At 59.5% G+C, this 24,593-nt stretch overlaps 1 protein-coding gene across 2 annotated transcripts; it reads right to left on the bottom strand.

The window, feature by feature from the left end:
* Positions 1 to 798: 798 nt before the first annotated feature.
* On the bottom strand, positions 799 to 23,111 carry LOC102930670 (transitional endoplasmic reticulum ATPase). 2 transcript variants are annotated; one of them, XM_037888030.2, is made up of 18 exons: positions 22,973 to 23,111; positions 21,787 to 21,898; positions 19,769 to 19,941; positions 17,052 to 17,194; positions 16,692 to 16,822; positions 15,905 to 16,036; positions 14,543 to 14,645; positions 13,843 to 13,976; positions 11,287 to 11,422; positions 10,759 to 10,871; positions 10,041 to 10,205; positions 9,824 to 9,946; positions 7,681 to 7,893; positions 6,954 to 7,132; positions 6,067 to 6,196; positions 2,935 to 3,093; positions 2,489 to 2,640; positions 799 to 1,877 (listed from the first exon to the last, which is right to left on the bottom strand). In XM_037888030.2, the coding sequence occupies exons 1-18, from the start codon at positions 22,990 to 22,992 to the stop codon at positions 1,757 to 1,759; spliced, it is 2,439 nt and encodes an 812-aa protein (XP_037743958.1). In that variant the 5' UTR covers positions 22,993 to 23,111; the 3' UTR covers positions 799 to 1,756. The 2 variants fall into 2 exon arrangements, with proteins under 2 accessions (XP_037743958.1, XP_043388838.1); XM_043532903.1 differs by lacking the exon at positions 22,973 to 23,111 and adding an exon at positions 22,463 to 22,597.
* Between the last annotated feature and the right edge of the window lie 1,482 nt (positions 23,112 to 24,593).

Genomic DNA, 24,593 nt, shown 5'->3' with positions numbered 1-24,593 from the left:
CCAGCTGAGCCCCCTGGCCCCAGGCTAAGCTGGAGTGGCAAGTATTTGAGGGGGGCAGGTTGGGAATAAGCCCCCACTGGACGTGGGGGTTGAGGTAAAGGTACGTGGGAGGTGCTCTGCTCCCTTCCCCAAGGGGCTGGTGCTATTCCCAGGATGGCTGGGGAGATGTCCCCCACCCCATCCCCATCCTGCCACAGGCCCCCAGCCCCACTCCCCTAGGCCTTGCTTGGGGCCAGCCACCGTCTGCAGAGCTCCAGGACATGGGGGGAGCTGGACAGGGGCTGGAGGGGGGTCAGGAATGAGCCCCCAGTGGCCACTGGGAAAGCCAGGGGGCGGGGAATGCTGGCCCCAAGCGGGTCGTTCATTTCCCAGCATGCCAGGGGGCCGGCCTGCAGGGCAGCGCTGGGAGCTCTGTACAATAAAGAGCTTTTACCAATCGCTCTGGTGTGTGGGCTTTGGTTTGTGTGCGAGTCCCCATCTCCCCCATTCACAGCGGGCAGCCTGAATCCCCACCCCCATCCCTGCCGAGGAGGGGCCCCCACCCGAGGGGAGCCCCACCTCTGCCCCGCAGAGCTAGAGGCCCAGCAAACTCAGCCCATGCTGCAGCCTCCAACCAGCTCAGTAGATGGCGCCACAGCTGCCCCTCCCAGCCGGCCAGTCCCCTGCCCCAGGGGCTGGATCAGAGCCGGCGCCCCCTAGAGGGGAAAGGCCCCGTGTCCTGTTCCCTGCCCGGCCCTTTCCCATGACAGTCACACTCCCCCCGCCGTCACGGCGCCTGACTCAGGCAGAGCCCCCAGCTGACACAGCTCCCACAATCCAGATCTTTACTAGTGTCCAGCCTTTACACACCCCGCTGGGCACACGCATGCGGCTAGCTCCGGCAGGGGGGGATCTGGGACGTCCCACATCCTCTTGCCCCAACCTAGGGCCCTGCGGCCCTTGTGATTGGCGCCAGCTCTGGCGCGGCTGGGGGAGGGGGCGGAGGCGCTGGGTGGGGGTCTGGGTGCCATCAGCGGGAGGATGGTGCCCAGGTGCCAGGGCAATCCAGGGTCCAGATCCTCTTGCTTCCTGCCAGTGTCAGAGCCATCGGCCAGGGGTGGGGCCCAGGGGGAGTCACGCTCTTCCCTCCCCGCACTCCCGGGCCACTGATCCGAAAGGCAAAACGACAAAGCTGGTGCTAAGATAGCGCCAACCTGGCTGGGGCCGGGGCAGGGCGGGTGCACTCAGTGTCACAGCCTGCAGGATACGTCCAGGCCTGGGGGCAGCTGCTGGCAGGAGCCCCATGGCTGGCCAGAGCTGTAATCCTGAGCGGGAGGCTGCGGTGAGGGACACAGAGGTGTGTGGGGGGGGTCTTTCTCCAAAGTCACGGGAGTCCTCAGGACGCTGGGGTCCCATGATCTGAGGGGGGGCTGGGACACCTGGGTTTGTTACCACACAAAAGAACACAACCAAGAGCAACTGGGGCATGCGGGGAATCGCAGCTGGCAGGGGAGCGGGGCTGCCTGCTCGGGAAGAGCTCTCTGGTGCAAAGGGGGGTGGGGCTTTCCAGTTGGAAAGGCGGAGCTCTCTGGAGCAAGGGGCGGGGCTCTTTGATGCAGGGGGCGGGCCTGTCTGGTTGGGAAGGCGGAGCTTTCTGGTGCAAGGGGCAAAGCTGAGGCTTTGGTACAAGATGCCCTGGTGCAAGGGGCGGGACTGTCTGGTACAAGGGGCGGAGCTGATGCTTTGGTGCAGGGGGCGGGGCCAGTGATCCCGCCCATCAGTTGTAGAGGTCGTCGTCCCCCTCCTCCTGGAAGAGGCTGCCCCGGCTGTTGTCGCCCTCCCGGGAGCCACCTGCGCCGTCGGCGCCCCCGTCCCCGCTCTGCTTCCCAGCTGGGAACCTGTGGGGAGAGAGCGGGGCTGGCTCAGTGGGATGGGGGAAGGGAGCCCTGCCCTTGGCACAGGCAGGCGAAGGCATCGTCTGGCACAGCCAGCAGCCCTGGGGTCCCCTTGTGCTGGCCACGGGCGGGCCGTTCTTCCCGGGGTTGAGCGCGACACCGGGGTGGGGGGTCTAGTGGGGCAGGGGGAGAGCGGGCAGAGGATCCAGGGGCTGAGGGTGACAGCAAGGCCAATGGGCTGAGACTAAGGCTGGGGTAGTCCTGGGGAGGGCGCAGATCCCAGAGATGAGGGCAGGGCTGGAGGGATCCCAGGGGGGTGAGGGCAGGTAGGTGGATTGTAAGAGCTGGGGACAGACAAGGGGGAAAATCCTAGGGGGCTGAGGGCAGGGCTGGGGGGATGGCTGGGGATCCCAGGGGGCTGAGGGCAGGGCTGGGGGGAAATCCCAGGGAGCTGAAGGGATCCCAGGGGGCTGAGGGCAGGGCTGGGGGGAAATCCCAGGGGGCTGAGAGCAGGGCTGGGGGGATCCCAGGGAGCTGAGGGCAGGGCTGGGGGCTGAGGGCAGGGCTGGCGGGGTCCTGGGGCCGAGAACGACGCCGGGGGATCTGCTCCCTACCTGAAGTTGCCGAAGCCGCGGCTCTGCTGCAGTGTCTGGGCGAACATCTCGTACTTGCGGATGTCGTTGTCGCTGACGGAGCGGCGGGCGAAGCGCATGGCCTCCTCAAAGTGATCCCGACGGATCTCGGGCACCGGGTCGTAGTCGTCCTCCTGCCCAGGGGGGAGGGGGATGGATGACACGGTCACGCCCGGCCTGGCCCTGATCAGCCAACCCAGGGCTGCTCCATCAGCAAACAAGGGCCATGTGATTGGCCTGCTCCACTCTCACCGGCCTGGTGGGGGCGCTCCAGGGGGCAGAAGCCAAGGCTCAGGGGACCCCCCACAGTGAGGGGGTAGCTCAGGCTGTGCAGTTGCCCCACTGTCAGGGAGCTGGGGGTTCAAGCCCCCCAGTGCCTTGCAGCAGGGAGGGGTTTGCCCCCTTGCCCTGTGAGGTCCCCCCCATACCATGACGGCATCCGGGTGGCTCTGGCGTTCCCGCTCCATCTTGATCTCCATCTCGATGGCCTCGCGGATGGCGAGCTTACAGGCACGCTGGCAGATCTCAGTGAGGTCAGCACCCGAAAACCCGTGGGTGATCTTGGCCAGGTAGTTCAGGTCCACGTCCTGCGGGGGGAGGGAAGAGAGAGATGGTCAGGGGATGGGAGGGAAACAAAGAGCGCATTGGGGGGGTCACATTCCAGGGGGGTGGGAGAGACACAGCCAGTCAGGGGCTGGAGGGGGGCAAAGGGGGGAAAGGCAGTCATTCCTGGGATGAGCATGAGGCTGATCAAAACCTTCCGTCTAAACCCTTTTCAGACAATCAGATTTTGGACAAAGCCATTTTTCCCCATCTAGAGCATCCATTTCCCGCAGAAAAGTTGGGTTCCTCATAAAAAAACCCCAAATATTTTGATTCTGAAATGTCACCCCCTTGTTTCATGAGAGTTGTAGTTGAGTTGCATCACACCCCATTCTCCTCTATGGACCAGGCTTCCTGGGCAGACTACATCTCCCATGATGCACCAAGGACACAGCCTCCTATGATGCACCCCCACCTCTCACCAAGGGTGGAAGCCATGGTGCATCATGGGGAACGCAGTTCAGTAGTCTCACGTCCCCATTCTCTAGACCAGACTTCCTGGCCAGATGACATCTCCTATGAGGCACCACTTCCTCTTGCCAAGAAGGGAGACCATGGTGCATCATGGAAGATGTAGTCTGACCAGGGAGCCCAGCCTAGAGAGGCGAAAGGATTCATGAGGCACCACGGCAGCCTTCAGAATGCAAATATTTTGGTTTTTGACTGAAATTCTTCAGTTTTCAAATTTCTGCTGGAAAAAAAGTCCCATGGAACCATTTAGATGCAAATTAAAGTTTTTTTCATCTTCTTAGAAATTGTCCACGGGGGGGGGGGCTTGCCCCCCAGCAAATGCCACCCCTGGCTAGGCCTGGAAGGGCCAGACTCTGCTCCCAGTAACACAGCAATCTGGAGCCGCCTCACTGGCCCTCACATGTTTAAACCGGACTGAAAACAGCCTAACTCTGAGAAGGATTTCTCCTGTAGCCTCTGGGTGTGGGTGAGCAGCTCCACTTCTGTGTGCCCATGGACACACATGGGAGCTGCCTTAGGCCAGAGACACACACACAAGGGAGCTGCTTTGGGGTGGGGATAGGCACACACACACACACACACAATCTATCTGGGGGTCAGGCGGGGGGACACACAGATAGGATCTGCCTTGGGGTGGATACATACATACACATTCTTCCCATGGGTACACACAGAGTGCGCCAATTTCCCCACAGGGTGGGTTTAGGAAGCCACCCCAGTGTTGCTGACCCCAAGCGTGGAAACCTCACGCGTCAGGCCTGGGGGAAATATCATGAGACCAACCTAAAAATCCCGAGATTTAAATACTGAACAATGCAAGCTGGGTTCTCTTCCTTTGCCTCCTGGGCTCATGCTTTCCAGCTCCGCTCTGCAGCCACAAGAGCTAGAAAACGATTTCTTTGCGGGCGTGAAAGCTGAGGGGCTCCCCTGTACTCCCGTGAGTCCGGGAGCTGGAGATTTAGGGAAGAAACGAGCGCAAGTCTCAGGCTCCAGTGCTGAGAGCTGGCAAAGCTGCGGCTGTACGAGACTTTAAAAAAGGGAAGAAGGAGGATCCTGGGAACTACAGGCCGGTCAGCCTCACCTCAGTCCCTGGAAAAATCATGGAGCAGGTCCTCAAAGAATCAATCCTGAAGCACTTACACGAGAGGAAAGTGATCAGGAACAGTCAGCATGGATTCACCAAGGGAAGGTCATGCCTGACTAATCTAATCGCCTTTTATGATGAGATTACTGGTTCTGTGGATGAAGGGAAAGCAGTGGATGTGTTGTTCCTTGACTTTAGCAAAGCTTTTGACACGGTCTCCCACAGTATTCTTGTCAGCAAGTTAAGGAAGTATGGGCTGGATGAATGCACTATAAGGTGGGTAGAAAGCTGGCTAGATTGTCGGGCTCAACGGGTAGTGATCAATGGCTCCATGTCTAGTTGGCAGCCGGTGTCAAGTGGAGTGCCCCAGGGGTCGGTCCTGGGGCCGGTTTTGTTCAATATCTTCATAAATGATCTGGAGGATGGTGTGGATTGCACTCTCAGCAAATTTGCGGATGATACTAAACTAGGAGGAGTGGTAGATACGCTGGAGGGGAGGGATAGGATACAGAAGGACCTAGACAAATTGGAGGTTTGGGCCAAAAGAAATCTGATGAGGTTCAATAAGGATAAGTGCAGGGTCCTGCACTTAGGATGGAAGAATCCAATGCACCGCTACAGACTAGGGACCGAATGGCTAGGCAGCAGTTCTGCGGAAAAGGACCTAGGGGTGACAGTGGACGAGAAGCTGGATATGAGTCAGCAGTGTGCCCTTGTTGCCAAGAAGGCCAATGGCATTTTGGGATGTATAAGTAGGGGCATAGCGAGCAGATCGAGGGACGTGATCGTTCCCCTCTATTCGACACTGGTGAGGCCTCATCTGGAGTACTGTGTCCAGTTTTGGGCCCCACACTACAAGAAGGATGTGGAGAAATTGGAGAGTCCAGCGAAGGGCAACAAAAATGATTAGGGGTCTAGAGCACATGACTTATGAGGAGAGGCTGAGTGAGCTGGGATTGTTTAGTCTGCAGAAGAGAAGAATGAGGGGGGATTTGATAGCTGCTTTCAACTACCTGAAAGGGGGTTCCAAAGAGGATGGCTCTAGACTGTTCTCAATGGTAGCAGATGACAGAACGAGGAGTAATGGTCTCAAGTTGCAATGGGGGAGGTTTAGATTGGATATTAGGAAAAACTTTTTCACTAGGAGGGTGGTGAAACACTGGAATGCGTTACCTAGGGAGGTGGTAGAATCTCCTTCCTTAGAGGTTTTTAAGGTCAGGCTTGACAAAGCCCTGGCTGGGATGATTTAACTGGGACTTGGTCCTGCTTCGAGCAGGGGGTTGGACTAGATGACCTTCTGGGGTCCCTTCCAACCCTGATATTCTATGATTCTATGATTCTATGACCAGAGCGCCGTGCGGCTGGGGGAGGAGGTGCTGCGAGGCCTGGCGTGCTCACTCACCCCGGCCACCGGCGACTTGCGCAGGTTGGCACTCAGGATGGCCGCCCGGGAGGTGTCGTCAGGCAGCGGGATGTAGATGAGCTGGTCCAGCCGCCCCGGGCGCAGGATGGCTGGGTCGATGATGTCTGGCCTGGGGATGTGGGGGAGGCGACAAGGAGACACAGCCTCAGCCCCTGTCCAGCACCCACCCCAGGAGGCGTCCTGGGGCACATCCAGAGAGGGGGCAGCTCCCACATACACCCACCCCCACCGCTGGCGTCCCTCGGCCCCGGAGCAGCCCTGGGGAGCATGGGTACTAGGGCCGCGCAAAGCTTCTCCAGGGAAACTGGACTGCGAAGAAAAGGAGACAAACCCCAGGAAGCCTGTCCCCCATAAGGGACCCTCCCCTACCCCCATGCAGCTTGCCCTACCCCCCTGTCCCCAAGGAACCTCCCCCGCCTCCACAGAGCCTGCTCACCCTCTGTCCCCAGGGACCCTGTCCCCTGCAAGGGACCCTTCCCTGTCCCCAAGGAGCCTGCCCTGCCCCCCCTGCCCCCAGGAACCCTCCCCCACCAAGCCTGCGCTGCCCCCCCTGTCCCCAGGAACCTCTCCCACCCCCACAGAACCTGCTCACCCTCTGCCCATCTCCTGCCCCCAGGGATCTTGTCCACCCCAAGGAAACCTCCCCAACCCCACGGACCCTGCCCCCTTGCTCTCAGGGACCTTGCCCCACCCCTGCCCCCAGGGTGCCTCTCCCAAGCTCATATAGATGGGGGGCGCGGTCCTCAGGCCCCTCCCCATGGCCAGGTCTCCCACGGCGCCGGAGCACGCAGCAGGGCGGCACAGAGGGGCTTGTCCTGGTCCCAGCAGCCCGGGCCTGGAGAGCAGGGTGTCTGGGGGAGTCTCACCTGTTCGTGGCCCCGATGATGAAGACGGTCTTCTTGTTGGTCATGCCATCCATCTCGGTGAGGATCTGGTTGATGACACGGTCGGCCGCCCCCCCGCCGTCCCCCGCGCCACCCCCCCGTGCCTTGGCGATGGAGTCCAGCTCGTCGAAGAACAGGATGCAGGGGGCGGCCTGGCGAGCCTGGGGCGCAGGGGGAGAGAGTGGGGCGTGGGGGGGAGCTCCCGAGGGGGAAGAGAACAGGGTGTGCAGGGAGCCACTGAGCGAGGAAGAGAGTGAGGGGCGGGCCTGGGGGGGACACCTGGAGAGGGACAGAATGCACTGGGCAGCGGGGAGCCCCAGGGCGGGGGTGGGGGTACTCACTGCAACAGCAGTGCTGGGACAGGGGCTCCCCTGCTGCTGGGTCAGGCTGGGGCACCATGCAGCTCCCCTCCCCCGATTAGCAGGAATCCCCCCAAACCTGCGCCCCTTTGGCTGTGCAGGCATCACCCCCACAACTGGTGAGCACAGCAGCTTGAGGGGGCAACACAGACCCTGCAGCCAGGGCTCATGGGTAGGAGCAGTAGAGAGGCCCCCCCATGCCCCAGCACCCTGAGGCCCGGCCAGGCAGGTGTGGGAGGAACCCCAAGGCCCAGCCAGGCAGGTAGGGGGGAGCCCCCAAGGTCCGGCTGAGTGCGAGGGGGAGGGGGACCCCAAGGCCCAGCTGGGCCAGCGCTCCATGCCCCACGCACCTTGTCGAAGACATCGCGCACGTTGGCCTCGGACTCCCCGAACCACATGGTGAGCAGCTCAGGACCCTTGATGGAGACGAAGTTGGCCTGGCACTCGTTGGCGATGGCCTTGGCCAGCAGGGTCTTGCCGCAGCCGGGCGGCCCGTAGAACAGCACACCCCGTGATGGCGTCATGCCGAACTTCAGGAACTTGTCCGGGTACTCCACCGGGAACTGCGGGGGAGGGGTCAGGGATCAGGGATGGGGGGGCACAGAAAGCCAGCACCGGCCCCTCCCTTCACTGCACCATGGAGGTGCCCCCTACTGAGTCCCCACCCCGTCCCCTGCAGCATGGCACCCCCACTGAGCCCCCACCCCGCCCCCTGCAGCACGGTGCCCCCTACTGAGCCCCCACCCTGCCCTCTGCAGCACGGCACCCCCTGCTGAGCCCCCCATCCTGCTCCTTGCAGCACAGCACCCCTTACTGAGTCCCCACCCTGCCCCCTGTCGCCCAGTGCCCCCTGGTGAACCCGCCCCCTGCAGCACGGCGCCCCCTGCTGAATCCCTACCCCGCCCCCTGCAGCACGGCGCCCCTTCCTAAGCCCCCCATCCCGCTCCCTGCAGCAGAGGCTCCTGATGAGCCCCCACCCCACCCCCTGGAGCACAGTGCCCCCTCCTGAGCCCCTGTGATGTTGCACTCCATATGGTTTTATGAAAATATGCTAATGAGTGTGAATATAACGTAACTGGAATACGCTTCATGCAAAAGGTCTCTTGTAAGGTATCATTACAAAGCTCACAATCTACTGAGCGTGGTCATCCTATTAGTAGGTATGTATCACTCTTGTATCTGAAACTAGAAATATGAACTATAACTCTGAGGTCCTATTGTAATTATGCAAAGTGTGGGCCATTAACGGTGGCTGGGAATCTTGATGGCTCCATCAGCCAGGACAATTGGTTGTAAATGGCTCTGTTTACCGGTAAGTCTGTGTGCTGGCAAGTGGGTAAGGAAGTCTTACAGTGACATGTAAGAAGGAGGGGTGGGAACCCAGAGAGGGACAGAGGATTCCCACCTTGTGCAAAAGATATATAAGTGGGTGGAACAGAAAAAAAGGGGGTGGCCATCATGAGAAATCCCCTAGCTACCACCTGAGCTGGAACAAGGGCTGCACCGGGGAAAGGATTGTGCCCAGACTAGGCAGGCGTCCAGTCTGTGACAGAAGCTTATTGAACCATCCGAGGGTGAGATTTCATCTGTATTCACTTTCTTACTGTATTAGGTTTAGATTTGCGCGTTTTATTTTATTTTGCTTGGTAACTCACTTTGTTCTGTCTGGTTTCAGAGTAACAGCCGTGTTAGTCTGTATTCGCAAAAAGAAAAGGAGGACTTGTGGCACCTTAGAGACTAACCAATTTATTTGAGCATAAGCTTTCGTGAGCTTATGTGATGCATCCGATGAAGTGAGCTGTAGCTCACGAAAGCTTATGCTCAAATAAATTGGTTAGTCTCTAAGGGGCCACAAGTACTCCTTTTCTTTTTGTTCTGTCTGTTACTACTTGGAACCACTTAAATTCTAATTTTTATATTTAATAAAAATCACTTTTTACTTATTAATTAACCCAGAGTATGTACTAATACCTGGGGCGGGCAAACAGCTGTGCATCTCTCTATCAGTGTTATAGAGGGTGAACAATTTATGAGTTTTATAAGCTTTATAACAATTTATAAGCTTTATACAGGGTAAAACAGATTTGTTTGGGGTTTGGACCCCACTGGGAACTGGGCATCTGGGTGTGGGAGACAGGAACACTTCTTAAGCTGTTTTCAGTTAAGCCGGCAGCTTGTGGGGGACGCGGCACAGACCCGGGTCCGTGTTTGCAGCAGGCTGGCGTGTCTGGCTCAAACAAGGCAGGGTACTGAAGTCCCAGGCTGCCAGGGAAAATGGGCTCAGCGGTCATCTCAACACACCAGGTGGCAGTTCCCAAGGGGGTTTCTGTGACTCAACCTGTCACAGCCCCGACCCCGCCCGCTGCAGCACAGCGCCCCCTAGCACTGCACTGTGGCACTGGGGCTGGCATGGAGGAGGGAGAGTCCCATCCAAGCCCCAAACGGGCGGATCCTTGCTTAGCCTGGGCAAGGCGGGTGCAGGCCCCCACTCACCTGCACCAGCTCCTGCAGCTCTCGCTTCACCTCCTGCAGCCCCCCGATGTCCTCCCAGCAGACCTGGGGCACCTCCACCACGGTCTCCCGCAGCGCCGATGGGTTGCTCTGGCTGAGCGCCCACTGTGGGGGGGGAGATGGGGGGGGAAGAGCATGAGGGGCGTGGCCTCGGGCTGGGGAGGAGGGGCGGGGCCCAGGGGAGGGGTCGCCAGGTTACCTGGAAGTCGTCCATGGTGACGGCCATGGCGTCGAGGATGTCGGCGTCGATGGTGTCGTCCTCCAGGTCGATGATGTTCATCTTCTTGCGGATGGCCTGGAGTGCCGCCTCGGAGCACAGCGCCGCCAGGTCCGCGCCCACGTGCCCGTGCGTCTCTCTGGCCACCTGCAGCCACAGGGCGCCTGACACGGGGCCACGGGGGGCGGGGCCACGGGCAGCCAGGGAACGGGGCCAGGGCCACAGGGAGAGGGCAGCCAGAGAACGGGGCCATGGGAGGGGAGGGGACAGGGGGGCAGCCAGGGAATGGGGCCAGTCAGGGAACGGGGCCACGGGGAGAGGGCAGCCAGGGAACGGGGCTACGGGAGGGGAGGGGGGGCAGCCAGGGAATGGGGCCAGTCAGGGAACGGGGCCACAGGGAGAGGGCAGCCAGGGAACAGGGCAGCCAGGGAACAGGGCCACAGAGCAGTGGGCTGTGGGGAGGGGCCAGCCAGGGGACCACGGGGGGGAGGCACTAGCTGGGGACGGAGCTATGGGGAGGGGCCAGCCAGCCACAGGGGAGGGATCACAGCTCCCCTGCCCCACCCTCCCCCCAAGCACACATGACCCTCCCCCCATCTATACAGACTCCAATCCCCACACACCTGCCCCCACCCCCACATCCATGTACACAACCCCCCAGATCTCCCTCCCCCCACCCCGTCCAGCCCCACCCTCTCACCTGCTCCAGATCCACGTCCTCAGCCAGCTTCATGTTCTTGGTGTGGATCTGCAGGATCTCCAGCCGCCCGACCGAGTCTGGGATCCCAATGTCGATCTCGCGGTCAAAGCGCCCTGGGGAAGGAGAGGGGTTGGGGTCTCAGCCCAGCCCCTCGCAAACATACACGGCGTGTGGAACCATCATGCCCCAGGAGCGGGGGCTGGGGGCTAGCAAGCAGAGCAGAAGGGGCTGGGAGCCAGGACTCCTGGGTTCCACCCCCAGCGCTGGGAGGAGAATGGGGTCTAGTGGTTAGAGCAGGGGCTGAGAGCCAGGACTCCTGGGTTCCATCTCCAGTGCTGGGAGGAGAATGGGGTCTAGCGGTTAGAGCAGGGGCTGAGAGCCAGGACTCCTGGGTTCTATCCCCAGCTAGTGCAGCAGCAGGGGGAAGATAGGAAGCCAGGACTTTCAGTCTGGGATTTACTTGCCTCCCAGAGTGAGGGCCCTGGGTGGGGTCCCCATGTCCCTGCAGCCCCACACCCGGGCACCTACCAAACCTGCGCAGGGCGGGGTCCACGCTGTTGGGCCGGTTGGTGGCGGCCATGACGATGACATGGGACCGCTGCTTGAGGCCGTCCATGAGCGTCAGCAGCTGGGACACGATCCTGCGCTCTACCTCGCCATGTGTCTGCAACAGGGGAGGGGGGTGGGCTGAGAACGGGGAGACTCCGCAGCACCAGTGACCGGGGCCCCCGGGACCTCCCTGCTGCTCAGCCAGCTCTGGGCCAGGCTGAGCCATGGACTCAGCACCGTCTAATGACAGGGCACTGCCCAGCAGCACAGCGCCCCCTGGTGCCAGACTGAGGATGCCCCTGAGGACTCCCTGCTCTTCCCTCTCCGACTGGGAGCCGTTGGCCTCACATCCTAGATGGAGCAGGAGGATCTGGCGCTGTAAAATCCCATAAACCCTAACCCCTGCCAGCAGCGGGCTCGCTCCACCCCATACCAACCCCTGTTGCCCGGGAAATAAGGGCAGCTGGCATCAGAGCAAGACAGCGAGAAACACCAGCCAGCCAGGGTCAGGCGGGTGCACACACGCGTGTGCGTGTGCCCTGGGGCCTCCAGCAGACATGACACGGCCCCTCTTTATGATCAATGATCACAGAATCCTAGGGATGGGGGCAGGAAGGGGCCTCCAGAGGTCACCAGGTCCAGCCCCCTGCACTGAGGCAGGGCCAGGTAACCCCAGCCCGTCCCTGGGTTGGTCCAACCTGTTCTTACAAACCTCCAATAATGCGGACTCCACAGCCGCCCTTGGTCACCTGTTCCAGAGCCAAACTCCCCTTGGAGTTAGAAAGTTTCGCCTAATATCCAACCGAAATCTCCCTTGCTGCAGATTAAGCCCATTGCCTCTTGTCCTACCCCCCGGGGACACGGAGAACCACTGATCTCTGTCCTCTTCGTAACAGCTCTTAGCATGTTCTCAGGTCCCCCTCAGACGTCTTTTCTCAGGCTAAACATGCAGGTTTCAACCTTTCCTCACAGATCCGGTTTGCTAAACTTTTGATCATGTTTGTGGCCTCCTCTGGCCTCTCTCCAACCTGTCCACATCTTCCCTAAAGCGCGGCGCCCAGAACTGGACACTGGACTCCAGCTGAGGCCTCCCCAGTGCCGAGCAGAGTGGGGCAGTCACCTCCCGTGTCTTACGTACGACACTCCTGTTAATCCTACACCCCAGAAGGAGATCAGCCGTTTTCACAGCCGTCTCGCACTGTTGACTCATATTCGATCTGTGCTTCACTAGAACCCCAGCTCCTTTCCAGCACTACGACTGCCTCGCCAGGTATTCCCCGTTTTCTGGTTGTGCAGTCGATTTTTCCTTCCTGAGTGAAGTACTTTGCACTTGTCTTTGCTGAATTTCATCTTGCTGATTTCCCGCCAACTCTCCAATGTGTCAAGGTCGTTCTGAATTCCAAACCTGGCCTCCAAAGAGCTAGCAGCCCTCCCAGCCTGGTGTCCGACGCTGATTTTATCAGCACACTCTGCACTCCGTTATCCAAATATTTAATGAAAATATTGACTAGAACCGGACCCAGGACTGACCCCTGCGGGACCCACTCAACACACCCTCCCAGTTTGACAGCGAACCATCGATAAGTACTCTTTGAGTATCTTTGAACCAGTTGTGCACCCACCTTATTGTATTTTTTTCTAGACCACATTTCCCTAGTTTGCATATGAGAATCTCATGCGGGACTGTGTCAAAAGCCCGACTGAAACATTACTGTGACAGAATGAGAATTTTTCACAATATTTTGGATGAGTCTTGTGTGTGCCTCAGTTTCCCCCATGAGCTCTGTGGATAACTAGGTCAGGGAAAAAGAACAGGAGGACTTGTGGCACCTTAGAGACTAACCAATTTATTTGAGCATCAGCTTTCGTGAGCTACAGCTCACTTCATCGGATGCAGTCAGTGAATTTCCATTTTTTCATGGTTTGTGTGTATAAAAAGATCTTCTGTACTTTCCACAGTATGCATCCGATGAAGTGAGCTGCAGCTCACGAAAGCTGATGCTCAAATAAATTGGTTAGTCTCTAAGGTGCCACAAGTCCTCCTGTTCTTTTTGCGAATACAGACTAACACGGCTGCTACTCTGAAACATGTTAACTAAAGACTTTCTAAGCTGTGTTCCTTAATAAACCCTGCTGTCATACACCGCTGGCTGAGAGTCACTCCAGAATCAGGAAACCGGGGTTGCAAGTCTCCCCCAGGGGTCCAATCCAGGTGGACTCATTGCAGGGAGCTCGTGGCGTGACACAGGGGTGCTGATGGCTCAGAGGTTTGGTCCCACGAGGTGGGGAAGCCAAAGGGCTGACCCCAGTGACAGTGTGCCCCGAAGGGGGCTGATGCACTAAAGGAGTCCTCCCAGGGCCGTGCGAGAGCACCGGGCCTGTGGATCCATGACAATAACATCGACTATTTCTCCCTCAACTTTAACCCTGACCGGTTAGATTGTTCACATATGATCCCTCCCGATGCTGAGATGCAGCTGCCACTGGGGTGGGGCGCAGGAGCTGTTTATACTGGGATCCCCTGCCCCATCTCACCTTCTCCCTCTTGGGGGCAATGGCGTCCAGCTCGTCGATGAAGATGATGGCCGGCGCATTCTTCTCGGCCTCCTCAAAGGCTTTGCGCAGGTTGCTCTCTGACTCGCCAGCCAGCTTGCTCATGATCTCCGGACCTGGGCGGGGGCAGGGGCTCTTTGTAAAGGGATCCCTTGCCTGGCACTGAGAATCAGCTGGGGTGAGGCGCACGGCTATTCATACAGGGAGTGATGCCGGCCTGCAGGGCCATGGCAGGGGCCAGTCACTCGCATGCTTCAGAGCAGAAGGGAATCCCCAGCAAGGGGTCAGGAAGCCATGAAAACCCAAGGCACAATGGGGCCTCTATGCCAGCTGCCCGGCTCTGCACCGGGCAGCATCACCACACCAGCATGGGAGAGTGCCGGGACGAAGGGAAAAACTGAGGGCACCCAGCCCACCCCTGGCAGAGCAGACCAGGAGGGAGGGTGGGTGCTGCGGGGCGGGCAGCACAGAGGGAGGGCAGCCGGAGACCACAGCGAGGGATGCATGAGAAATGCCAAAGATGAGAGAGAGGGGGGTGCGTGGGGACAGATTAGACAGGCACGCGTGGGGACGGACGGACGGACACGTGGGGACAGACGGACACGTGGAAGGATGGCCAGACATGTGGGGACGGACGGACGGGCTCCCCACCCTTTGCCCCCTCCTGCTTGGCGTCTCTCACCGTTGATGAGGAAGAAGAAGGCTCCTGTTTCGTTGGCCACGGCTCGGGCCACCAGCGTTTTCCCGGTGCCGGGGGGGCCGTACAGCAGGATGCCTCGGGGCGGCTGAGGAGTGAACAGACTCAGTTGGCAAGAGGCACCCGATGGGAAAACTGCCCAAGGAGGCTGCATTGGGCACGTGTGCGACGTGCAGGGCGGATGCCCCCAAACCCAGTGTCCCGTCAGCAGAGGTGGTGGAGGGAGGTGACTGCGGTGTTAATCGAGGCTGAGATGGTCCTGTCCTGGGGTGCAGAGGGAGGGGCCGGACTGAAGCCCGTGTTTGGGGACCCAGCAAAATGGGGTCCTGGACGACACCAGGATTGCAGCTTCTGCTAAGAAGTGTGTTGCCAGCCCTCGTGGTTGGGAGGAAAAGGTAGAAAATGTGACAGAGGGTGTCACGGTGACGGTGCTGCTGCCTGAGTCTGCAGAGAGCCTGACCCCATTGCTCTGAGATGGGGGGGAAGCAGCTTAAAGGGCAGAGTGCTGGGGCTGATTACACAGGGATCCCTTGCCCTGCACGGAGATGCAGCTGCCTCTGGGGAGGAGCGCAGGGCTGCTCATGCAGGGATGTCCTAACAGTGAGATCATAGAATATCATAGAATCATAGAATATCAGGGTTGGAAGGGACCCCAGAAGGTCATCTAGTCCAACCCCCTGCTCAAAGCAGGACCAAGTCCCAGTTAAATCATCCCAGCCAGGGCTTTGTCAAGCCTGACCTTAAAAACCTGTAAGGAAGGAGATTCTACCACCTCCCTAGGTAACGCATTCCAGTGTTTCACCACCCTCTTAGTGAAAAAGTTTTTCCTAATATCCAATCTAAACCTCCCCCATTGCAACTTGAGACCATTACTCCTCGTTCTGTCATCTGCTACCATTGAGAACAGTCTAGATCCATCCTCTTTGGAACCCCCTTTCAGGTAGTTGAAAGCAGCTATCAAATCCCCCCTCATTCTTCTCTTCTGCAGACTAAACAATCCCAGCTCCCTCAGCCTCTCCTCATAAGTCATGTGCTCTAGACCCCTAATCATTTTTGTTGCCCTTCGCTGGACTCTTTCCAATTTATCCACATCCTTCTTGTAGTGTGGGGCCCAAAACTGGACACAGTACTCCAGATGAGGCCTCACCAGTGTCGAATAGAGGGGAACGATCACGTCCCTCGATCTGCTCGCTATGCCCCTACTTATACATCCCAAAATGCCATTGGCCTTCTTGGCAACAAGGGCACACTGCTGACTCATATCCAGCTTCTCGTCCACTGTCACCCCTAGATCTGCTTGGCTGTGGGATTGGATGAAGTGGCCCCGCCCTGCCGGGCTCACGGTACCTTGACGCCGATGGCTTTGAAGAGCCCTGGGTGGCGCAGGGGCAGCTCCACCATTTCCTTGATCTGAGCCATCTGCTTCCGGCAGCCCCCGATGTCGTCGTAGCCCACGTCGTTCAGGCTCTCCTCTTCGTCCTGCGCGGGTGACGGGCAGGCTCACGGTGCGACCAAGCCGGCCTCCCAAAACCCTGGCAGCCACACTGGGACCAGCACCCACTCCCTTCCCCTCTGGGACCAGACCCTGATCCCCACAGACAGCCACACTGCCGCCACCCCGTTGGGACCCAGCCCCGACCCACCCTGCTCCCCCAGGATCCAGCACCATGGGCCCTGCTCCTCCTCCCCATACATCCAGCACCATGGGCCCTTCTCCCCCTCGCCCCGATCCAGCACCATGGGCCCTTCTCTCCCCACCCCTCCCCGGATCCAGCACCATGGCCCCTGCTCCACCTCCCCACAGATCCAGCACCATGGGCCCTTCTCCCCCCGCCCCCCCCCCCCGGATCCAGCACCATGGGCCCTGCTCCACCTCCCCACAGATCCAGCACCATGGGCCCTTCTCCTCCCGCCCCCCCCCCCGGATCCAGCACCATGGCCCCTGCTCCACCTCCCCACAGATCCAGCACCACGGGCCTTTTCCCGCCCCCGCCCCCCCCGGATCCAGCACCATGGCCCCTGCTCCACCTCCCCACAGATCCAGCACCACGGGCCTTTTCCCGCCCCCGCCCCCCCCGGATCCAGCAGTCTCTGGGGCACCCGCAGAAGGGCGCAGGGCCATGGCTGCACCCACCTCTCTCTTGATGGGCTCACCCTCGCAGTGGATGACGGTGTCGGGGGCCACGATGCAGTGGGGGCTCGGATCCACTTCCACCACTTTGAACTCCACGGCCCGCATCCCGCCACGCACCAGGAAGATGTCACCTGGTGGGGTAGGGGACGTCATTACCGAGCCAGCTGGGGGGAGGGGGGAGTCCAACCCAAACTTGGCGGGGGCCCCCCTGTTGGGGGACAGCCCTACCCAACCCGCTCCAGGCTGGGCGCCTCCCCACCCTCCCCTAACAGAGGTAAGACAGCCAGCCCCGCGCTGCCCCCCGAACCGTCATCCCAGGAAGGGGGGGTCGGTCTCAGGGCTCCCCCCTCCCCGGCTCACCTTTGTGCACAGGCCGATAGGCCTCCAGAAAGTAGGGCTTCAGGTACACGTCAAAGAGGTTCCCAGTCAGGCCGACGATGGTGTCGTCAATGGGCAGCACGTGGATCCGCTTCCCGTACTTCACGTCCGGGCAGGCCTGGATGCTGCAGGACAGACCCCGGCTCAGCCCGGCACCTGCAGCACGGCGCCCCCCGCCGAGCCCCCCACTCCCCGCAGCACAGCGCCCCCTGCTGAGCCCCCGGTCCCTGCAGCACAGCGCCCCCTATTGAGCCCCCCACTCCCCGCAGCACAGCGCCCCCTGCTGAGCCCCCGCTCCCCGCAGCACAGCGCCCCCTGCTGAGCCCCCGCTCCCCGCAGCACGGCCCCCCCGTACTGAGCCCCCGTTCCCTGAAGCACAGCGCCCCCTACTGAGCCCCCCACTCCCCGCAGCACAGCGCCCCCTGCTGAGCCCCCGCTCCCCACAGCACGGCCCCCCCGTACTGAGCCCCCGTTCCCTGAAGCACAGCGCCCCCTATTGAGCCCCCCACTCCCCGCAGCACAGCGCCCCCTGCTGAGCCCCCCGCTCCCCGCAGCACAGCGCCCCCTGCTGAGCCCCCCGCTCCCCACAGCACGGCCCCCCCTGCTGAGCCCCCGCTCCCCGCAGCACAGCGCCCCCTGCTGAGCCCCCGCTCCCCGCAGCACAGCGCCCCCTGCTGAGCCCCCGCTCCCCGCAGCACGGCCCCCCCGTACTGAGCCCCCGTTCCCTGAAGCACAGCGCCCCTACTGAGCCCCCGCTCCCTGCAGCACAGCGCCCCCTGCTGAGCCCCCCGCTCCCTGCAGCACAGAGCGCCCGGTGCTGACTGCTGCGGCGACTATCCCTAACTGAGCCCACCGTACAATGATTCATCCAAGCATGGCATGTGAGGTCTCTATTTATTCAGGCTACATAAAAAGCACCAGCGAAGTCAGGACAAACTAAGATGTCCGACAGACAATGACTTGTTTATACTGCTCTGTGGACTATCTACTGAAATGTAAGTACAATAGTTATATTCCGATTGATTTACTTTATAATGACCTGGTAAAAACGAGAGAGCCAGCCATTTGTCAGCAAGAGCGTGCTGGGACCCTTTTGTATTTTTATGCCCGATTTTGTCAGCAAGTCATCGTTAAGTGAGGGGAAACTTGGGGTACGGAAGACAAGTCAGACTCCTTGAAAGAGGTACAGTAGTCTGGAAAGGTTGAGAGCCACTGGTTGAAACCTGCTGCCCCTGGTTCTTGTGTTCTGTAAAGGGACCAGTAACACTTCCCTCGTCCCTTTCTCCGCACCGCTCCTGATATTACACGCCTCTGTCACGTCCCCTTTTCGTCGTCTCTGGTCTAAGCTGACCAGCCCAAGTCTTTTCAATCTCCTTTCTTATGGAAACTGTTCCACTTCTGTACTCATTTTTGTCACCCTCATCTGTACCTTTTTCTTGTTGGAGACGGAGTGACCAGAGCTGCACGCAGAATTCAAGGTGTGGGTGCACCATGGCGTGGCATTGGGATATTTCCTCTCTCACTACCTAGCCCTTTCCTAGGGGTTCCTAACAGTCCGTTCATTGTTCTGACGGCCGCTGCACGCTGAGTGGATGTTTTCAGAGACTTATCCCCGGTAACTCCAAGATCCCTTTCTTGAGTGGTAACAGCTCATTTAGACCCCATCACGTTGTGTGGACAGTTGGGGTTACTTACTGTGTGTCTCCCAGTGTATGTCTATTTCAATAAGGGGCCACCAGCTAACCAAGACCAATGTTCCCTCTAATTTTTGACAGGCCGTGTGCACCAAAAAATTCTGCTGTGCAAATGTTTGTGCGCGATGGGTTTCGCCGCGCGTGCGGGGTTTCGATCTGTGGGCTCGCACACAGCTTAAAGGGAACAGTGATCAAAACGACCGCGAAATTAACAAGAGACTGCAAAATCTGCAGGCAGGGACACAGGGCAGGAGGCTCTCCACCATCAAAGGACTGTTTTCATATATATATTTGGGGGTTGCAAAGGGACACAGCATTCTGGACCAGGGGACCAGCTGGCAGCATGGTTTGTCTCATGAAAACAAGCTCCCAGCTAGGCCTGGCTGAAAAATGCCAGAAGGACTCTGGGGTGAACTTCGCTCTCTATGATACAAAAGGATCGAGGTGCACAAGTCTAGGCTCTAGAATGTGAGTTACAATTGTATTTGCCATGTAACCATTTGTTCCCAAATATTGCTACTTGCTCCCCTGGGAATCTCTTCCCTTTGTTAAATGAACTTTGGTTTGTTGTCACTGCAGACAAAGTGCAGTGTGAAGCAGGGCATGACCTGAGGCCAAGCCAGGTATGCTGCTTCTTTGAGAGCAGCGGATCCGTGATTGTTCAGTGAGCCAGGGCAGAGCTCTCCCAGGGGACGCACGGAGGTTGCCGTGTGCCTCTCGCTCCACTGCAGAGGGCCAGCGGGGCCTGTATAGGCAGAGAAGGGAGTGACTGTGTTGCCCGGGACTGGGGAAGTTGGGGATCTGACCCCCAGCAGGCACAGCCCTGGTTTCCTCCTGCTAAGGACAGGTGGTAGTGAGGTGCCACCCAACCCTGAGTGGCGTCACAGAAGGGCGCTCCCTGCAGCACCCCAGGGATTCCCAATTTCAGTCTCCTATCCGCACCCTGAGCAGGCCAGCCCCTTCTTAGCTGCAGAGCTGGAGGGAAGGGGCCCACCCGGCACTCACCTCACCACGTCACCCAAGCGCACGCGGAGGTTGTTGCGGGTGACGCGGTTCATGCGGATCTTCTCGCTGTGGCAGGAGTCGTCGGTGAGGACGATGCACACCGTCTCCCGGCGCTTCTTGCCCTTCAGCAGCACTGTGTCACCCCGGAACAAGTGCAGCTCCTCCATCTTGGTCTGCAATAGAGATGGGCGGTGACGGATCACACAGGGCAGGGGGGGGGGGGGGGGGGCGTTTGCAGAATGTGCGGGGTGCATGGTGTGTCCATATGCAAAGGATGTGTTGGGGATATGTGCATGGTACATGTGCTACTCCTGGGGGAACGCTGCGCCAAAAAATTAAAAATTCTGCGCATGATATTTTAAAACATCTGCAAAATTCTGCATATTTTATTTGTCAAAATAACGCATGCTGGTTTCAATTATGTAGGTAATTTATTTAAACTACAATACAATGGATGGAGAATGGGAGTGGGGAGCATTGGAGGAAATCCCCAAATCCCCTTGCTTAATAGTAACATAGCTAGGTTTGACGCTTTATTTCTACTTATTAGTCAACAAATAGATGCGGCCATATGTTCAGTGTTACATCATAGGTAACTGAAGAGCAAGTGAGGGCTGGGGAATCAAACTCACAATTTATACTGGCTACTGACCATCTCCAGAAAGGTCAGTAGCAAACAGTTCATGGAGCACATTTTGATAAGAAATGTTTTCAGTCCAAAAATGTAGACCAGTTCTAATCACTAAAGCACCATAAGCATTAATAAGGCCTGTTTTATACCTGTTTTATACTCCCAGGGGAATTCACAAAGACAATGGGAACAATTCACTAAGCAGGCAGGCTGCTACTTCTGCTCTGCCTGAGGGGACCACCTGTGCCACGCCGGCTTCCTCAGACATTCCCTGAAGCCCTGACTCTCCATGCTGAGTGTGCTGCAATAGTGAGGGAGAGGTACAGAGTGTCTCTCTCTCACACACACACACACACACACACAACTGCCCACCCCTTCACACACCCCCAGTGGTGATTTACATCTCTATTGGCTGCTCCGGGCACCTGAACCGACCTGCCTGTGCTGCCGGGGAGGGGCGTGTGACTGCTCTTGTGGCTTCCCTTTGCTCTCCCATCAGAAGTCATTTTTCTGCAGGGAAGCAAAGAAATCTGCGGAGACCATGAATTCTGCACACGCACAGTGACGCAGTATTCCCCCAGGAGTAACAATGTGCATGGCGCAGATGTGAGACTGCATGGGGTGTGTGCTTGGAGCACGTATGTGCATGGTGTGTGCACAGTGTGTGTGCATGGTGTGTGCATATGCATAGGGTATGTTGGGGCTGTGTGTGTGTGGTGTATGCCTGCATGGTGCATGCCTGCATGGTGCCTATGTGAGATTGCATGGTGTGTGTGTGCTTGGAGCGTGGATGTGCACGATGGGTGCATGCATGGGTGCATGGGGTAGTATGCGTGCAGGTGTGTGTATACGCCTGGAGTATGTGGAGGTGTGTATGCGTGCATGGTTTATGCATGTGCAGTGTTTGAATAATGAGTGTATGCACATGATGTATGTGTGTGCATTGGAGGGTACATGATGCACATGGGGGTGCATATATGTAGATGGCATGTGGATATGTATACACATGCGTAGGGGTGTGTACCCACGTGTTACCATCACCCTCTCCTGGCGGGAATCCAGCCTGCCTAGCTATGGGTCCTAGCACCTGTATTGCTAGCAACAGGGGATTCTCACAGAGCTCAGAGGGCAGGCGCTTTAGGAGCAGAGGAATCCAGGTTCAATCTCTGCTGGTCAGTGAGTGTCCCGGGATGCAGCAGGGAGCTCCCAGTAGCCTCGGCTCAGCTACAGAGCAAAGCCTGTGTCCCCCCAGTACCCCCCAGCTGACCCCTCTGCACAGTCTCGGCCCACTAGGCCACCTGCCTCCCAGCGGGGGAAGGGGCTCCGGTTCTTGGCAGGCCAGGCGGCTGGCTGGGGCAGGGGTCTCCATGCAGCACAGGGGCCGTACCTGTGACAGGCTAACAATGCTGTTGTCCTCATTCACCGCCTCATCCACAAGGAGCCGGTTGGGCCGACGCTTCTGGCGCAGGATGGCCGTGGAGTAATCCTCCCCTTTGGGGCTGCAGAGGGGAGAGGGGTCTGAGGGTCTCCCTCCCCAAAGGAAACAGAGCCAGCCCCCCACGGGCCCTTCAGACAGGGGAGAGCGGGAGATGCAGGGCCTGGGAGCTGGGACTCCTTGGGGGTGGGGGGGGGGGAAGAATGTCAATTTTAGAGGGGCCTTCAGACCCCAACCCTACCTAACATGCCTGGCCTGAGGAATCCTAGAGCTGAGGGGGGTCTGGGAGCCCAACTTTGGGGGAGGGGGGGCCCAGGGGATGCAAGAAAAACTAGAGCACTTTGCATTTTGAAGGGGGAGCAGAGAGGCAATCGTTGCTAGACCTGCGGTTTGAGGTGGGGGAAGGGATCAGAGACAGGCACTAAAGTGTGGGGGAGAGTGTGGGGGGAGTTACAGACAGGCCACAGGGTGTCTTGGGGGAGGAGTGGGGGAGGGACCTGGAGCCAGGCCCCTGGGGCTTGGGAATGGGTTTCTCAGCCAGGCCCCCAGGATTTGGGAGTCACAGCAGCCGATGCGGGGGGGGGGGGTAGTGGGGGGGGGGAAGTTGGACACACAGAGGGTAAAAGACCTGCTACCGCTGCCAACTACGGCCCGGCCTCTCGGCACAGGCGGGCCTCGGGTTCGGGCCCCGGGTCCGGAACAGACCCAACAACTGTTTGTGTCCCGCACCGCTGGGGGGGACAAGCCTAGGAATTTGTGTCCCCCCCCACACCGGGGCCCCCTGGGGGCGGGGCTGCCCTCTGCCACGCTGATTCTGTGCCAGTCCGGGGCGCGTGCGGGGATCGTGTTTCACCCCAGCCGGTGCCAAGAGCCTCCCCTATAAATACCCCGCGGCGTGGGCTCATCGCCCGTTATAGACACCAGTTGCCCCCCCCCCCCGCCACAACAACAAACTCGGGATCCCCCCGCGCCAGAGCCCCCCGCCCAGCCCCCCCACTTGGGGGTAGGCCCCCCCTGCAAGTTCGGATCCAAACTTTTCCGGCCCCTCCCCCCGGCTGAGCCTCTTCCCAGCTGCAGGACCCCCCCTGGCTGCCCCCCACCCCGGGGGGGGTGGAGCCCCTCGAGCGCCCCCACTTACTCCCCGCCCGGGCCCGGCATCTCGGCTGCGCTACCCTCGCCCGGGCCGCCCCGAACCGTCCCGCAGCGCCCGCGGCTGCCTGCGCCCGCCCGGCCCTGGACCGCCCCGGCTGGAGCTCGGCCCCGCCCCGCCCGGCCAGCGCCCCCCGCGGACACAGGGGGAGCGGCAGAGACCGGGGGGTGGCCAATGACCCTGGGGGGGCCTTGTGTGGGGGTGTTGGGTTGGGGGAGGGGGGTTGGTTTGGAGGGGTTTTTGGTGGGGGAGGGGGTGGTGTTTGGCCTGGGGAATCCCAGAGCTGAAGGGGGGGTAGATGGGGGGAGTGGTTGGGGAGGGGAAGGGGGTGTTTTGTGGGTGGGTGTTGGGGGAAGGGGGAGTGGGGTTGGGGGAGGTGTGTGAGGGTTTGGGGGGGAGTGGTGAGGTGGGGCTGAGGGTGTTGTGTGGGGGGGACGTTTGGGGGGAGAGGTGAGGTTGGGGGAGGGGGTGTTGTCGGGGGGGGGTATTTGGGAGGTGAGGAGGGGAGTGGTGTTTGGGGGGAGGGGAAGAGGGATGGGGGGGAGGGGAGGGGGAGTGGTGAGGTTGGTGGAAGGGGTGTGGTGTGTGGGGGTGTTTCGGGAGGGGAAGGGGCAGTGGTGGGGCGGGGTTGGGGGTTATTTTGCTCACTGTTGGTGCCTGGTTCTGCTCCACAGTAGCTGAGCTGAGGGGGCAGGGTGGGGTGAGGGGGGGGCAGGACCAAATTCAAAGGGACTGGGGGGGCAGTCAGCTGGGTGAAGGTCAAGTCCCTCTGTGCAGGGCCCAGGGTGCAGCTGGGCAGGTGTGAATGTGGGATTGGTTAGGTGGGTGCATTTGTACATGGCTGTTTGGGGCATGCAGGGTCTCCAAGTGCTTTGGAGGATACAATTAAAATTCAGAGTGATCGGTCAAACTGGAGAAATGGTCTGAAGTAAATAGGATGAAATTCAATAAGGACAAATGCGAAGTGCTCTACTTAGGAAGGAACAATCAGTTGCACACGTACAAAATGGGAAATGACTGTCTAGGAAGGGGTACTGCGGAAAGGGATCCTGGGGTCATGGGGGATTACAAGCTAAATATGAGTCGACAGTGTAACATTGTTGCAAAAAAAGCCAACAGCCTTCTGGGATGTATGAGCAGGAGCGTTGTGAGCAAGACACAACAAGCAGTGCTTAATTTTTGCTAGGGCTGAGCCCCGGCACCTCTGGGCCCGGCAGTTCGTAGCCCCGGCACCTCTGGGCCCGGCAGTTCGTAGCCCCGGCACCTCTGGGCCTGGCAGTTCGTAGCCCCGGCACCTCTGGGCCTGGCAGTTCGTAGCCCTGGCACCTCTGGGCCTGGCAGTTCGTAGCCCTGGCACCTCTGGGCTTGGCAGTTCGTAGCCCCGGCACCTCTGGGCCCGGCAGTTTGTAGCCCCGGCACCTCTGGGCCCGGCTGTTCGTAGCCCCGGCACCTCTGGGCCCGGCTGTTCGTAGCCCCGGCACCTCTGGGCCCGGCTGTTCGTAGCCCCGGCACCTCTGGGCCTATCAGTTCGTAGTGCTGGCACCTCTGGGCTTGGCAGTTCGTAGCCCTGGCACCTCTGAGCCTGGCAGTTCGTAGCCTTGGCACCTCT

Source organism: Chelonia mydas, chromosome 20, assembly GCF_015237465.2.
Source record: "Chelonia mydas isolate rCheMyd1 chromosome 20, rCheMyd1.pri.v2, whole genome shotgun sequence".
Taxonomy (NCBI): domain Eukaryota; kingdom Metazoa; phylum Chordata; order Testudines; family Cheloniidae; genus Chelonia; species Chelonia mydas.
The sequence above is the reverse complement of the archived record's forward strand: the minus strand, read 5'-3'. Positions and strand labels throughout refer to the sequence as shown.

What these genes read in the sequence shown, in the direction of transcription:
- LOC102930670 (XM_037888030.2), bottom strand. Translation starts at nt 22,992, where the DNA reads ATGCCGGGCCCGGGCGGGGA. An exon ending in GTGAGCCCATCAAGAGAGAG is followed by an intron (nt 16,037 to 16,691) that starts GTGGGTGCAGCC and finishes TCACCCGCGCAG; the next exon opens with GACGAAGAGGAGAGCCTGAA. An exon ending in CCCCGCCCTGCGCAGGTTTG is followed by an intron (nt 10,872 to 11,286) that starts GTAGGTGCCCGG and finishes CTCCTTCCCCAG; the next exon opens with GGCGCTTTGACCGCGAGATC.